Below are 16,521 nucleotides of genomic sequence, written 5' to 3'. Positions count from 1 at the left end.
ATTGTCAGCTATAGATGATAATTATTGATATTATGAGATAATAATGAAATATTATTAATATTTCAATTTGGAAGATTAATAAGTCATTGGTTCCATTTCTCTTGTGGTATAAATTTTACCATGCTGAACTTTCAGTGGCTTACTAGATCCTTAGTAATATTAAATTTTCCTCTGCATCTAACACCCTAAGTATATTCACAGATACATGTTTTGCTTTATGTAAATTTGATGAAGTTTTATTATTTATAAAACAGAAGTGATTATGATTTTAATCAGTTTCTAAATCATTCAGGTTGAAATTCCTATGGTAATTTTTCTTTGGTTCTTATAAATGAATTCCACATCAAAGGTTATTCAATGATTATTTCAGAGACATTTCTTTTTTTTCATTAGGTCACAATATTTTCAATATCAGGAAAAAAGAAAACAACCCTTAAATTTTCAAAGTGCTTTTCAATTTGTACTTAAACTGTTATGTATGCTCATATTCATAAAGCAAAACAAGTAAGTGGCTTTTTATTTGCTTTTGTAAAGTATGTGCTTATATATATAAACATAGAGTTGGTCCTCTGTATCTGTGGGTTCTACATCTGTGGTTCAGTCAACATGGATTCAAAATAATCACACACATATTCACACACAGCATCTGTACTAAACACAAACTTTTCCATTATTTCCTAAATAAAATTACTTTTATAGCATTTACATTGCATTAGTTTTCCTAATTTAGAGATGATTTAAAGTATGTGGGAAGATGCACATAGGGTATATGTGAATGCTAAACCGTTCTAAGAGATTTGAGCCTCCATAGATTTTAACAAACATCCCCCATAGATATCAAGGACAATTATATTTTACATTTGTGTAATTATGGGTTTCTTAATTTCTTAGACTGGACTAATCAGGACTGAGCTAGACCTATAAAAGAAAATACAATAAAAAGAGAGGGAAGATAAAGAATTAAATGTCTTCAGTAACTAATGAAAATAAAAAGAATCATTCATTCAGTCATTTGGAATTCAACAACTGCTTAATGATTACTTACTACATGAATATCATGTACTGAAGCTTTTGAGAAGGATGAAGTAAAGATAAATGTATTTAGAGCTGCTATAGGGTTTGCTAGGGGAGATGGAGAATAATTGATTTAACAATTAATCAAAAACTGACTGCATTTTAATTTGTATGTATTCATACATTAAAACATTTCAAAAATTTAAGTGTGTACTTGGATATATATTTAGCAAATGTTTATAGAGGGAACAAATAGTACAGACTTTCAAAAGTTGGTTAAAATTGATACCACTCAACTTTTAATGCTATAAGTGTTAAAAATTAATTTCCATCAGATGTTTTTTATGTTGTAAAAAAACATAAATTGGGGCAATAGTATTCTAACTAGATACATAGTCTAAGATAGTTTCGGAGATAATGAGGAATGAGTAATTGTGATTGAACAATTACTCTAGAGAGGGCCCCAATTGCAAAATCGGGTTTCTTGGATTTGAATACATTATCTATTGCTTAATAATTGTTCAGTGCTAGAGAAGTTACAGGACTTTTTCTGCTCTCATTTCTCAATGTGTAAAATGAGATTAAACTTTATCCAATTTGGGACTGTTGGGAGGAATAGTCAAGTTTATACATAGAAGGCATGCAGAACAGGGCCTGCTAGTTGGTAAACTATTCTTATGTTTTACAGAGTTTCTATTTAATTATTTGATTAAATAATACAGAAATTATAATGATTTAATGTATGCTTAATTCTCTGCTTTTTTCCTTATTCTCAATGCTATTTTTAAATTTCAGATCAATATTTTTCTTTTAAAATGCAAGTTATTGATTTTTAGGTGATAAGAATGTTTGGGATCTATTCTTTTCTTCATATGAAATATTTCTATTATTTAGTCATAATAGATTAGAATATATTTCAAGACAAATTATCATATAACTAACTTATGACTTATTTATTGCCCCCAATAAAAGACCTTTTTTGGCATCACTATTGACCAGCTAATTTTTAATAAATATTTTGTATTATTAGTTTAACTATTAGAAGCTTGCTTTTTCCCTTCCATGTTACTAAATTTTGCATTTAAAAATCTTCATGAAGCAATTTTAACAAAAATAACATTTATAGTCTTATAATTTTAATGCTAGCTTCTTTTATACTTTAATTTTAATGAAAGAAAAATTCCTAAATGACATTATATGCTATAATTATTTTTTTCATCCCTAAAATAACTTCTTTCATTTATTTATATAGAAAATTTCATTAACATCTTTTAATACTCATATTGCCTCCTTTTAACAATTCTCCTTGCTGTCATTTTATGCTATATCATTATTTTATTCATTCTATTTGTGGAAACTTGGCTTTTAAAAATATTTAATTGATTTTATTTTTTAAGTACATGAACAGTGGATTGCATTACAATTCTTATTATACATATAGAGCACAAGTTTTCATATCTCTGTATATAAAGTATGTTCACAACAATTCATGTCTTCATACATTACTTGGATAATGATGTCCATCACATTTCACCATCCTTGCTAACCCACTGCCCCCTCTCTTTCCCTCCCACCCTCTGCCCTATCTAGAGTTTGTCTATTCCTCCCAAGCCCTTCCCTCTGTACCCCATTATGGGTCAGTCACCTTACATCAGAGAAAACATTCAGCATTTGGTTTTTTGGGATGGGCTAACTTCACTTAGCATTATTTTCTCCAATGCTATTCATTTACCTGCAAATGCCATGATTTTATTCTCTTTTATTGCTGAGTAATATTCCATAGTATATATATGCCACATGGCTTTTAAAAATCCCCTTTGGTCTTTTTCTCTTCCTGTGGTCAAAGGCTAGTTTAGTAATATGAAGGCAGGACAGACAAAGTGTGAGAATTAGATTTTAATCATCCTGGGTTTAATCCTGGGTTTAATTGCCTTTAGGGAGGTTTTTACCTCTGGCCCCCAAATCTCAGTTTGTTCACTTAAAATGTGGCTAATAATGTGCACTTCATAGGATTATTTTCAGACTAAATGAAAGTAAAAGCATAATATGGAGCCTCAGACTCTATTAGGAAGATGCCTAATACATATTTGATTTTTGTCCCTTCTCTTTGTCCCTTCCCTATTTTCTGTCTTTTCCACCTGTGTCACCAGTTCTCTGAGTGTCCATTATGTGCCATGGATGGAGACATCCTGGAGTGGTTGACACATCTATGCACTCATAGAACAACATTCAGTGGATGGAAAGTTGGAATAAACAAATGATTAATAAGAAAACATTAGAATCAAACTCTCTGATGGAATTGATTATTAATATTCCTGAGGCTTCAGTCTTCAGCCCCCAACCTTTAGCCCTTTCTTTTCTTTGTGTTCATGTAGCTGATGATTCTTTTCTTTTGTCATGAATTAAGCACCAATCAATAACTCCCAAATGTAACATTTTCAAGGAAATAGGAATACTGGAGTACCACTCAAGATATGACCAATCAGAATGTTGGGTACTGGTCATAACATGTCTCTATTAAAGAAGGAAGCTGAACAAAGCAAAGAAAAACAAAACAACACAACAAAAGCAAGATATAAGGGGGAAAAGCTTAGGAGAGATACTTTGGGGCAGATCTTGGAGTGGTTGCATTAATTCAGTTTAAGAACAAAGAGTGTGGCCTGAACTCTCACAAACAAAGCAATTCTGATTGTTAGGAATAAAATTCTAAAAATTTCTACAGACAATCCAGCACAATTCTTTATTTTCTCCTATGGTATATTTTTGTTTTGCTTTGCACTCATTTAAAAATTAATTTATCAAAAAGCAGCTACTTTTTATATAAATCATATAATGTTCCAGACATCTCTTTAAAATTAAAAAAAAATTAATCTCTTTCCACTTGCAATAAAATTATCCCGTCTGTACAATTTAGTTGCTAATTCTATTAAACTGAATAATATTTCTCTTAAAATTTATGTTTGAAGATGTTGTTTTCTTTGGGTTTAATTAAGGGTGGATAGTTTCATCATTCATCTAGTAAAGGATATATGTTTTTATCATTAAAATCTTTTATTTTAAATTTTGAAAATTATTTTCTGACATTAAAAATTTCATAAAGATAATATATGAATGTTATTTGTTGTATCATTTAGTGCCTAATAAACTTAAATTGTAATTTCCTCTTATAGTATGCTGCAAAATATCATTTCTGTTAATATTTAAGAGATTGAGCTTTAAGTGTTAATTTTTAAAATGATCATTTACTTTGTAAAGTGAATGTCAAGGATAAGATCTTAGACTAAGTAAAAGTTTTCTCTGTCAGAATATATCTAGAGGTTTTAAGAGAAGAATATGCATTTTTTGAAAAGTTCCAAGGTTGCCTAAAAAATTGATCCTTGAAAAAAGAAACAAGTCAAATCAGAGAGAATCAATTGCACTTCTATATATTTAACTTTGTAGTAAATATTTTAGGGGCAATAATAAGAATATAAACAAATTCAGATTCTTTAACCCGCCTTTAATCTGAAACAAGAACATTCAGATAGACTAGATAGAATACTTGGCACAAAGAAGCTCCTATTCTGTATTTTGGGTAAATATTTAGCTCTTAAATTCATGCTACATTAAGAATAAATTTTTGATAGATCAAATACTCAAATAAACAAAATGCAGAGTAAAAACTGGGGCTATTATGTGCTGCAAACATAACAAAGGATTAATGTTGGTAAATACCTAAGGAGACCATCCAAATTAGTTTTTAAAAAAGTAATGCACCAATTAAAATTGGACTAAATTCATGAATAAGCAATTCTTAATAGAGTAAGTAGAAACTTTAATAATAACATAAAAATTCAATCCCTCTAATAATGGAAATAATGTTTAAGAAATGCAACTGGAAAACAATTTTTCTGTTACCATCTACAGTAGCTGTCTTCCAAATTTTTCTCCACACCAGCCAAAGTAATCTTTTAAAATGTCAAATCAGAGCAAATCTGGTTGTACTGACTCACAAGTCCATCAGTCACAAAGACTTCTTATAACTTTTAGGCTGAACACCAAATTTCTTTAAATGCTGACTACCATGCTCCCTACCATGGACTATGAACAGTCAGAATGATGGATATGGATCATAACCACATACGTCTCTATTAAATAAAGAAGTACACCCCTCCTAACAAAACAAAATAAAAACAAAAGGAAGATATAAGGGGCAAAATTTAGGAGATATAATTTGGGGCAGACGTAGGGGTGAAATTGTATTAATTCAGTTTAAGAACAAATATAGGTTTGTAAGAAGTGTGGTCTGAACTCTCACCAACAAAGCAATTCTGGCTGGAAATCCCAGGTTACAAATGGTGAAATGAGTTGCTGAAATTGAACATGAATGAGCATTATTGGAGATGAAGATTGAGATAAAGATATTATAAGGATATTTGAAGCCGAGGTGTAAGAATCACTTATGATAATGTCAGGAATTGAATTGGAAAGAAAATAAGGGTATGCCACTTACCAAAACCTGAGTCAATGAAGGGAAGTATCTGAGAGGCTAATAGATGAAAGTGAAAATGAAAGTACCCACTAATGGCTTTATGTATGCTTTTACTATAAGTACATTCAGAGCTATTTCTATTTTCAGTGGTTAACACAGTACATGGCAGTATGTAGGTGCTCAATAAATTTTTCTTGAAAATGCCCAATGTTGTAAAATAAAATCGTCAGTGTTCAGATTGCAGTTTTTAGTCAAATATGAAGTTCCTTTTATATATATCTCTTGTCTTTTGGAAGCACAAAACCAACAAAAACACCAACTCAGTTATTGTGGAGGGCTAAATTATTCTAGAATCTACTTTATAAAGTAATAAATTCCTATAACACTGATAGAAATAAAAGGATGCAGAGAAATTGCCCTGACTAGCATAATCCTCACTTATACATAGGCAGAATAGAAATTTAATATCTGTATCATTTAAGCAGAGCCAGAGTAAATTGTGCACTGGGGGGCGGGTGGTGGTGGCGGGAAACGAGAGAAAACCTTAGCCATGATAACTACTGTAGAAAAACTATTTAACAACATCTACTAAAGAAGGAAATGCACATATCCTATGATGCTGCATATCTACTCCTATGTATGTACCCAGGGGAAATGCATGCATATACTCTCAAAAAAGCTTATACAAGAATATTCAGAGGAGCATCATTTATAATTACTCAAAACTGGAAGTGGTCCAAATGTTAATCAAAGTTGTAGAATATTTACTGAGCCGAATACCCTACAGTAATGAAAGTAAACAAATTACAACTATGTGACAGCAGTACGGGTAAATCTTACAAGTATAAAATATTGAGTGGAAGATATCAGATAATACACATAGTTTTATTTTTATGGAGTTCAAAAGGAGGCAAAGTAATCTATGTTATTCTAACTAGAATAGTGGTTGTTCTTGACAGAGTTGGGAGTGACTGAAAGGGAGCACATAGGTGACTTCTAGAGGGCAGGTAGTGACTTGTGTTTTTGATCTGTGTTCTGGTTATAGGGCCTTTTCAGTCTGAACATTTATAAACTTACACACTTGTGATTTTTTAAATTTACTACATGTATTTTGTATTTCGATGAACAATTTTGGGGAAAAATTCTAATATATGACAAAAAGGAAAGCATGCTCAACTCTGTGTGTGGGGTGTGTGTGTGTGTGTGTGTTTAAATTTGTGTCAGTGTTGGTCTGACTATGGCTACTTTTTTTCTATAATTACTTGGAAAGAGGAGGGGGCTTTTAAACTACATAGACCACATTTTTTCTCTGCCACCCATTCCATCTTCTGTCATGTCTTTTCCATGGACCATGCACCTCTCGTCCTTTTCCTTTTACTAAGAAGCTACTGTGAAACATCTTTCAGGCCTTTGGGAGTTAAAAAAAAGTTAAGTACTCTTTGGCAAATAATTTTGTCTTAAAGGGCCCTATTAAATTCTGAATGCCTCTTGCAGAAGTAGCATATTAAGCATTATTATACATTAATATGTTTCTGAAATCAGGGTCCTAGGGAACTGAAGAGAGTGGGGAGGATGCTGAGTGTGGGTAGTATAAGCATGTGAAAAAATACTTTGAATGACATTCCTGATTTTGGATAGGCAGGCTAGTGAGAGCTGTGGCATTTGAAGGTGTGAGGTGACTGAAGATGAATTTATCCCATTTCCCAATTCTGGTTAAGCCTAGCTTTTCAATTCAAACATAGTTTATTTTGACAGAACTATTCAAAAAACAAACAAACAAACAAACAAACAAACAACAACAACAACAAAACTTGGAACAGAAGAGGCCACTAAGGAAAAGATCTTGAAATTTTGGAGAGGAAAACTCTTTTTCAGTTGTATAGACTGGAAAGGATACAGGTGAAAGCAAATAGACTTAGCCAGGGAAAGTAAGATATGGGATAGGTGTGTAATTTGAGAGGTGGTTGAAGTGAAGTAGGATATGATTTCAGGAGGATATGTAGTTTCAGGAGTCAGAAACCAAACACTAAGAATGGGTGGAGGCAGAAAGTCAGGTAGACTCAAGTGAGATCTAATTGGTAAGGAAAAACTTTTGTTTTAAAAAGTACAGTTAAGAGTTACAGAGTTTTAGTCTTTCTAAACAGATATTTTCTGAAGCTCTGGAAGTTCAATAACTCTTATCCCTTTATTTATTATAGTTTTTTTAAAAAATTAGGTATAAGCCAAGTGTGGTGGAGCACTCCTATAGTCCCTGCTTCTCAAGAGACTAAGTCAGGAGGATTGTGACTTCCAGGGCCACCTGGGCAACAGAGTGAGACTTTGCCTTGTCTTAAAAAAAAAAAAAAAAAAAAAAAGCACAATCTTTATGGACCCAAAATGTTTCTATGATTCTACAGAGAACTTTTCAGGCGATACACTGGATTGTCCCAATTAAATGTGGTTTTAGAAGGAACTTTTCTTTTTCTACCCAGTCCTTCATTTTTTAATCCTTTAAGGGAAAATCAAGAAAGAGTGAGAAAGAGAGAACAAGAGAGGAAAGTTAGCAAGAGAAGCAGGTGAGAGAAAGAAGAGCAATAGAAATAAGGAAGAAGAAAAGACCAGGAAAGATAAAGAGATAAAGGAGATACAAGAATAAGAGGCAGGTAAAAGTAAAAACCAAAAAGAGACTAAGAAAAAGAAATGGAAGAGTAGAGTGTGACATGAGACAGACTCTTCATTCCCTCTTCTCTCACAGCCTTTCCCCTCAGGCACTTGCTTGACTCTGGGTACCATGATATGACCCACTTCCCTCTTCTCTCCAGGTTTCCATTTTTACTGACTACTGACTTGAGAACTTTCCTCTGTTTCTTTTTTAAACTGGGACTGTACAAGGTAAGAATTTATAGGCAAAAGGCATTGATTATATTGGCATTCTGTTATAAGTATTTTAAATTGAAAAAGTTTATTGAACCAAGCTAAGTTAAAGGTGATAAAACTATTGCTTTAGGGTGCAGTAAAATCTTATGTATAATAACTTATTTGTGGTTCAGATATTTAGAAAAATTCATACTCATGTTTTATTCAAGTTTTAGGTCAAGAGCCAAATTATGATGCTTTAAGAAAAATTGTTTCCATGGAAGTATTCAATTAATGCCAAATGAAGTTGTTGATTCTCAAAAGTTTTTATGGGGAGGTTCATAATAAGATAAAACAAAATGCAGAATTTAGACAGTAATCCTGATAATTTAACCTTCTCAAACAGAAATCTGAAATGTCATAATTGTCTGTAGTATTTGTGGGTGTAAGGAAAGCCATGGATGAGAATAGACTTGCAGATCTATTATTATACAGATCATTATATCAGTTTGCTATTAATTATGTCCTGGGCATTTAGCTTATGTTAGCAGTGTCCAACTATTAAAAATATCTATACTTTTTGATATTGTAGGCCTTTTCCAATTTTGTTACTTATAAAACATTCATAGTCTTTGCTATTTATTAGGCCCCAGTTGCAGGTGTATTATTAGAAAAGAAAATTGCTAGATAACTCTGTCATGTTCACTCATGGTTAGATGACATAAGATGAAATTCACATCATTATGAAAACTCCTACTGAGATCTAGTTTTATCCTCTCTTTGTGTATTGTAGAACTATGTAGACATTTTCCGTAGCTGCAATCAATTTCATATCATTTTTATCATTTTCAACAATTTAATTCCTGTATTAAATTTCTGTATTAAATAAAATTAATTGAACATGAAATTCTACATTTTGATCAGGTAGCATTTTCTCGTATGATTCAGTATTTCATATTATTTTTCATTTGTGTAATTGTCTTAGCGTGCCAAAAAATGCATTTAATCAGAAAGGTTCTTTGCTAGCCTCTTTTGATAATAATGAAAATCTAGGAAGTTTCTCTGCATTTCAAAGAAATGTAAAATGATGCAGATTACTTTTCAGACATGATGATGCTGATTTTTACTAGCTATTTAACTTACCAACATAAATTAATACCTATGCACTTTCTAGCATTTGATGACAGCATACAATTTAGAAGTCTCATTTTAATTTAGTGGTTTCTCATTATAATTTTGAAAGTTGTGCTTTGGAATTAAATCATAATTGTTTTTACTTTGAAAGACATACCATACTTTTAAGATGATGTAGTAATTAGTTCAGGTACTTAAAGTATTTGGTAGGCAGGGAGTGAAACAAGCATTGAGTAGACATACTGCGAAAAAACACTGGTCTTTTGTTCTCTATAGGAATATGAAAGCCTAATTTAATTTTTGCCTGTCATTCCTTGGAGGCTTCTTGGGTGCTTTGGGGGATGTTGCCTTTTTCCCACTTTCATAAATCAGAGCGCGCTTTCACTTTGTGCCAAGTAGCTGTGAAATTTAATTTGGGTTTAGAATACAACGGAATGTTCCTGTGTCCTATTTTCTGATTAGCTGGAAGTGTAAATGTGCTGATGCTTTATACTTTAGCTTTATCACTTCAGAGAAAGGCAGCCCAGTGAAATGGCCATGTCTGGGCATTTGAAGATGGCACGGAGCATGTCACCAACTTTAGGTAATCAGGCTTATTTTGTTTTTAATTGTTAGCAGAAAACATTTACAGCTCTGGGAATATGTAAACCTCACATTGCAAGTCTTTTATAATGATTTAATATTTACTACTGTACATGTGTTTGTTCATTCACTCATTCATTTTCTGATTTATTCCCCAGAGTATTTGAGGTAGCTAATGACAACAAAATTCAGCAAAATATAAAATAAAGTTAGAACCAAGAAAAATATAGGTTTTAACAGGGTACAAAAATATAGGTTTTAACAGGGAAACTATATACCATAGCACATATGTATACTTCCTACCCTTTAGCTATTATTTGTCTGTATGATTCCCAAAGACCAAAATGCAAAGGGAGATAAAGTCATTTAACAGTCTTAAATACAGACAAGCTTATCACATTGTAGGAAGAAGCAAACCTTTTCCTTGTACTAAGCTCTAATAGAATTTCTTACCTGAGGCTCTAACACAGGCTGTTTTTGTGACCGTGTTCCTGACAGCATCACTATAGCTAATGTAGGAAGGAGATTCATGAAACCATGACTTGAAAAATCTGGTATTCCTCAGTGGAAGCAGAGGTCATAACAGCAAAATCAGTTCTTATTGGCTTGAAAATGCAGCTGTCTATAAACTGATTTTATTTAAGAGTATAATCTAGACTTAAAATAAATAATGGATTCACTGGATTATTTTTAAAAATTCCTTTTTAGTACCACTTCTCTTATCTGAAGTTTGAATATATAATGGGTAATTTGTATTCTATCAGAATAGTTCTCAGTTGCAGATATTCTGTCTTTATTTGAGGTTGGATCTGCAAGATTAAAAGCCTTTACTAGTCAATTTATTGACTAATTAAAAAATTTTGAGGCCTTGTATTTTCTTTTAAAGTTATTGGAAGTATTTTCTGTATTAAAATACTTTTTATGTTTTTGGAAACATAGTTGCCACAAAATTATTCAACTTTTGTCATTTGTTAGAATTTCTCATATATTGTTGTTGATTATTTAATGGAAATTTTCAGTCTTAAATTCAACTTTGGCTTATTTTTATGATATATTTTACTTTTTGATATCTCATTTCTACTTGATTATTCTTAATTTTGCTTTGTAGATTTTTTTTGGATAGATTTATGTGCAATTAATCTTTCTTTTTTTATTTTATTTTATTATTTTTTATTGGTTGTTCAAAACATTACAAAGCTCTTAACATATCGTATTTCATACATTTGATTCAAGTGGGTTGTGAACTCCCGTTTTTTGCAATTAATCTTTCTATATAGTTTTTTGAGGGAGTACTAAGGATTAAACTCAGGGGCATTCTACCACTGAGCCAAATCCCCAGCCCTATTTTGTATCTTATTTAGAGACAGGGTCTCACTGAGTTGCTTAGTGCCTTACAGTTGCTGATGCTGGCTTTAAACTTGAGATCCTCCTGTGTTAGCCTCCTGAGCCACTGAGATTACAGGTGTGTGCCACCACGCCTGGCTGCTCTATACAACTTTAAAGATAGTAGTTAAACAGTCCTTAAAACTTTGCTACAGTATGAAATATATTTTATTTTGGAGGGTTTTTCTAAACCACTTTATTTTTTATCTATTACAAGTCAGAAATTTAAATTTCCCAAAGACCATTCTCTGAGACACTAATTTGAGACATCAACATTTGGCAATACAAAGCCTCATAAATTAATTAGGTAGTGCTATATGTCATTTAAGAAAAGTTACTAGGAGAAGGAGCTAATCATTAATTATTATTTACTGTGTGCTTAGTCAGTATGCTAGATATACAACACATTATTTATTACCGATGGTTTTGCAAAGGCATTACCTTTTAGACAAGAACATTGGAACTGGAGATTAAAGAACTTCATCAGAGTTAGAGAGGCAGAGATTAAAACTCAAAAGTATCAGATTTGTAAAGTTTACATTTTATCCAAGCAGTATTGTCTGGTCACTAAAGCAACAGAATTATCATCAGAAGAATACAGTTAAAATCCTCTATGCTTTTAATACATGACCATAGGAAAATTCACATTATGTCTCTGAGATAAAATTCTTTATTAATGAGAAATGGCAAGTCCTAGAAACCTCATAGAATTGTCTAGAAAATTAGGTGAGTAATATTTACAAAAATGTTTAGTATGTAGCTAAACTTACTAAATGGTAGTTAGAAAGAAAGAAAAAGCAATTTTGATGTGTCCTAAATGTGTGTGAGGGGGGACTGGATTTTTTTTTTATTTTTTGTATTTTTATGTTGAAAACTACATTGTGCTTTAACACTTTGTAGTTCTTTTTTTTAAAATTTTTTTAGTTGTGGATGAACACACAGTATCTTTATTTAATTTTATGTGTGGCAGAGTATTGAACCCAGTGCCTCACACATTTGAGGCAGGTGCCTTACCACTGAGCTACAGCCCCAGCCCCATTTTAGTTCTTTTTAATAGTGTTAATACCTAAACTAAAAATACCAGCAGGTGGAGCTCAGTGTCAGAAAAATAAAATTCCTGAAATTGAAATTGAAATTCTCTTGCCTTATTTTTTAAAAATAATATTCAACAAATGCATATAGTTTTGAAATTTATATGTGAAAGTTTCTGTTTTATCACATACATCTACTGGAAGTTATCACTTTGCCACATAATTCTTATAGGTAGATTTAAAATTTTATTCTTATTTAAAATTATTTGTTATATGTGATATGACATGTAAGGAATGACATTTCATTTGCACAAGTAAAGCGCTTTTAATAAGAACTTACCACATAATATCTGAAAGCTTGACCATTTCATTTGATAAAGTAATGGGACTGGTGATCTTAAATTTTAACTTGTCAAAACTCTCAAATTTTCCACTGAGTCTTCTACTTCCTAGTAAATGGTATTACCTTTAATTAACTGCTCAAGCCAACATCTTGACCATCCCCTTAATATTTTCTCCATTCTTCAAGTCTTTTATCTTTTCCATCAGCAAGTTCTCTAAGATATATCCCCAAACTGACCTCTTGTCAGCAGCATCTCTCTTGTGATTCTCCTAATAAAACCCACAGTAAATTGTGAACTAAACTACTTCAGCTAGTCTACCTTCTTGCTCCCCTGCCCTTCTTATGTATCATTTCCTATACACTTTCAGTGATCTCGCTGTGTGTATGAGATCTTACATATCTCTTGCTTATGACCCTCCTGGGGTATCCCTATAGAACTTGAATAAAATTCAGTTTTTACCATAGCCTGAACCACAGGCACTTGTCCCTGCCTGCCAAACTCCATTGTCTTTTCCCAATCCTCCTCATTGAACACACTTTAGCCGTTCTAGTCTTATTGTCCTTTGGGCACACTAAGCTTCTTTTCATCTTTGAGCTTTTCTGTTTCCTCTCTCTTTAATATTCTTGTCCAGTTTTTCATATGACTGACAGTCTTCTTTTCATCATTTTAGTTCAAATGGTACTATTTTGAGATATCTCATGGACTACTTTAGCTGTAATGAGCCTTCTTATGATCCTATACACTCTATCTTACTCTGTACTTTCCTTTTTTTTTTTTTTTTCTGTACCTAGCACTTACAGTATTTTTACTATTAGTACTTCTAGGATTACAACTACTGCTATTTTGTTGGATAACATTTACTGTGTGTTAGATTAGTTTTAAGCATTTCCATACATTGAATACTAACATGTACATTTCTGTGTATATTAACTCATTTTATTATGGTATTTGTTTACATATGTATGTATGTTTTAATTATCTATTTTCTTTCCCTGTAATCCCTGCTTGTTCCTCCAACTAACTCCATGAAGACAGGTACTTTCATTATGTTTACTACTATTTTCTATACGTTATATGGTGCTTGCTACATAGAGTAGGCTCAAAATATAAATATTTTTGAGTATTGTACAAGCTTTAGAATTCATAGTAACAAATAGAATCAGCAAGTATTTATATAAAATAATCTTCCAGGAGAAAGGGAACAGTTGCAATGAACAAAAATCTTGCCTAATTATTCTGAGAGTCTTTTTATACTAAGGTAGTAGGGCCGGCATATATAGTGATTAACTTAGATTATAAAAAAAGACTTGGACAATGCAGTTTATTAAAGATTACTCTCTAATGGGAAATATGCTTTTCATTTATTTTTTAAAAAATTTGTTCTAATTAGTTGTACATGAATGTATTCTGACACTGTACATAAATGGAGTATAATTTCTCATTCTTCTGGTTGTACATGATGTAGAATCATACCAGTTGTGTAGTCATATATGTACATAGGGTAATCATGTCTGATTCATTGTACTATCCTTCCTATCCCCATTACTCCTCCTCTGCCTCTACCTAATGTAAAGTAACTCTATTCATCCCTAGCCCTCCCTTCCAACCCCCATTGTGAATTAGCACGTGCATATCAAAGAAAACATTCAGCCTTTGGTTTTTGGGGATGGGCTTATTTCACTTAGCATGGTACTGCCTAGCTCTATCCATTTCCTGGCAAATGCCATCATTTCATTCTTCTTTAAGGTTGAATAATATTCCACTGTGTATATTATATATAACACAATTTCTTTATCTATTCATCTGTTGAAGGACATCTAGGTTGGTTTTATAGTTTAGCTATTGTGAGCTGCTATAAACATCCATGTATTTGTGTCACTGTAATATGCTGATTTTAAGTCCTTTGGCTATAAACTGAGGAGTGGGATGTCTGGGTCAAATGGTGTTTCCATTTCAAGTTTTCTGAGGGATCTCCATACAGCTTTTCATAATAGTTGCACCAATTTGCAGTCCCACCAGCAATTTATGAGTGAACCTTTCCCTCCACATCCTTGTCAGCATTTATTGTTATTTGTATGCTTGATAATTGTTATTCTGACTGGAGTGAGATGAAATCTCACTCTTGATTTTGCATTCCTCTAATTGCTAGAGACGTTGAACAGGAAATATGCTTTTATTGTGGCTTTGGAACAGGTTTAAAAACAGAAATGAAAAGGTAGGAATCAATAGGTGTTTGTTTATTTTACTGCAAGGGTATAAAGATTAAGGTTTCTTAACAATTAATGATCGCTTTTAGGGCTGGGGATGTAGTTCAGTGGTAGAGTGCTTGCCTAGACTGTGCAAGGCCCTACGTTTGATCCTCAGCACTGCATTAAAATAAAATTTAAAATTAAAAAAACACATCTTTTTTTTTAATTGTGTACCCTCTCAAAATATCTTGAAGTTGTAATATATAATACATGTGAATGTGACCTCTTGTGGAAATAGAATCTGTAGATATAGTCAAATTAATATAAGATTGTTAGAGTGAGCTCTAATCCAACATGACTGGTGTTCATGTAAGAAGAGAAGAGAGCCTGACATTCAAAGAAGACAGCCATGTGAAGACAGAGGCAAAGATTGGGGTTAGGTTGGCACAACAGAGGAATGCTTAGGGCTACCAGAAGTTATGGGAGGTAAGAAAGGATTTGTAGATGTAGCTCAGTGGTAGAATACCTATGGGTTCAACTTCCTCTACAATTAAATTGTTAATGCATTTAAATTGTTATTAGCTTATATAGTGTAATTGAATTATGTTATGTAATCAAATTGTTAACTTCTTTTTGGTAACTGGATAGTTTTAGTGAGGTGGAACAGGAACCTAACTCAAGAAGCATGGTATAATAGTGAACTGCATAGATTCTGTAGCAAAGTTGTGTAGACTTAAATCTTGTGACAGACACTTACTGATCTTGGTCAAGTTAGATAACCTTTCTGTGCCCAATAGGGTTATTGTAGGGGAGTGAATGAGATAGTCCACCTAAAATGCTGAGAACAATGTCTCACTCATAAAAAATTTTCCATCCCATGTTGCCCACTTTTATTTATTAAATGTAAAATTTTATAAAATTATTTTTAGAATATAAAACAGGGTTGTTTCTTGATGAATAGTTGTTATAGACAACAACAAAAAAGTGGATTCACAAAAAAGAAAAATAGTATAAATTAGACAAAGAGACAAGACTAAAAAAATTTTTTTTTTTTAATTTTCTTTAATAGGAAAGGGAAACAAAAGATGTAAAGGAGGAAATGTTTCTGACAGAACTGTGGTCCAGGAAAATTTTACTAAGACTTGAGTAGGAAGTTGAACTTGCTCTTTTTCTATTTTATTTCTTGAAGTTCCTTATACTTTCATCCATTTGAAAGAATGTTCTGGACGGTGTCTTAACACAGTATCTGGTATCTGGTAGTTGCATAGCACTTAAAAAGAAAGACTAAATAAAACTGGGATTTACACAGCAAATAACAAGTTATTATTGAACAGATGATAAAAAGAAAAGCTTTCTTGTGTTAAACACTGAATGGTTTTGAGTATCCCGGACACTCCACTGCTTCTCCAACTTTGCCACCTTATTATATGTGGTTAAGCTCAATACATTCTTGCCACAAGGAAACTTTAAATCTTTATTTTATTGAGATCTTATAGATCATTTGCACATAATTCATACTCTTTTCCTTTGAACCAGAA

The 16,521-nt window shown here is 32.2% G+C and overlaps 1 protein-coding gene across 7 annotated transcripts in view; it reads left to right on the top strand.

Annotated features, from left to right (window-relative positions):
- Positions 1-16,521, top strand: part of Fer (FER tyrosine kinase) — a 413,495-nt gene that overhangs the window by 116,327 nt on the left and 280,647 nt on the right. Inside the window, exon 11 of one of the 7 annotated variants that reach the window (XM_076856941.2) lies at positions 8,287-8,356. The exons of the other annotated variants lie outside the window; for them this stretch is intronic. Coding sequence (XP_076713056.1) covers positions 8,287-8,310 — 24 coding nt within the window. The 3' untranslated portion in view covers positions 8,311-8,356. The remainder of the gene's footprint in view (positions 1-8,286; positions 8,357-16,521) is intronic. 7 annotated transcript variants of the gene reach the window in all.

Source organism: Callospermophilus lateralis, chromosome 5, assembly GCF_048772815.1.
Source record: "Callospermophilus lateralis isolate mCalLat2 chromosome 5, mCalLat2.hap1, whole genome shotgun sequence".
Lineage (NCBI taxonomy): Eukaryota > Metazoa > Chordata > Mammalia > Rodentia > Sciuridae > Callospermophilus > Callospermophilus lateralis.
This window is presented reverse-complemented; position numbering and strand designations above follow the sequence as displayed.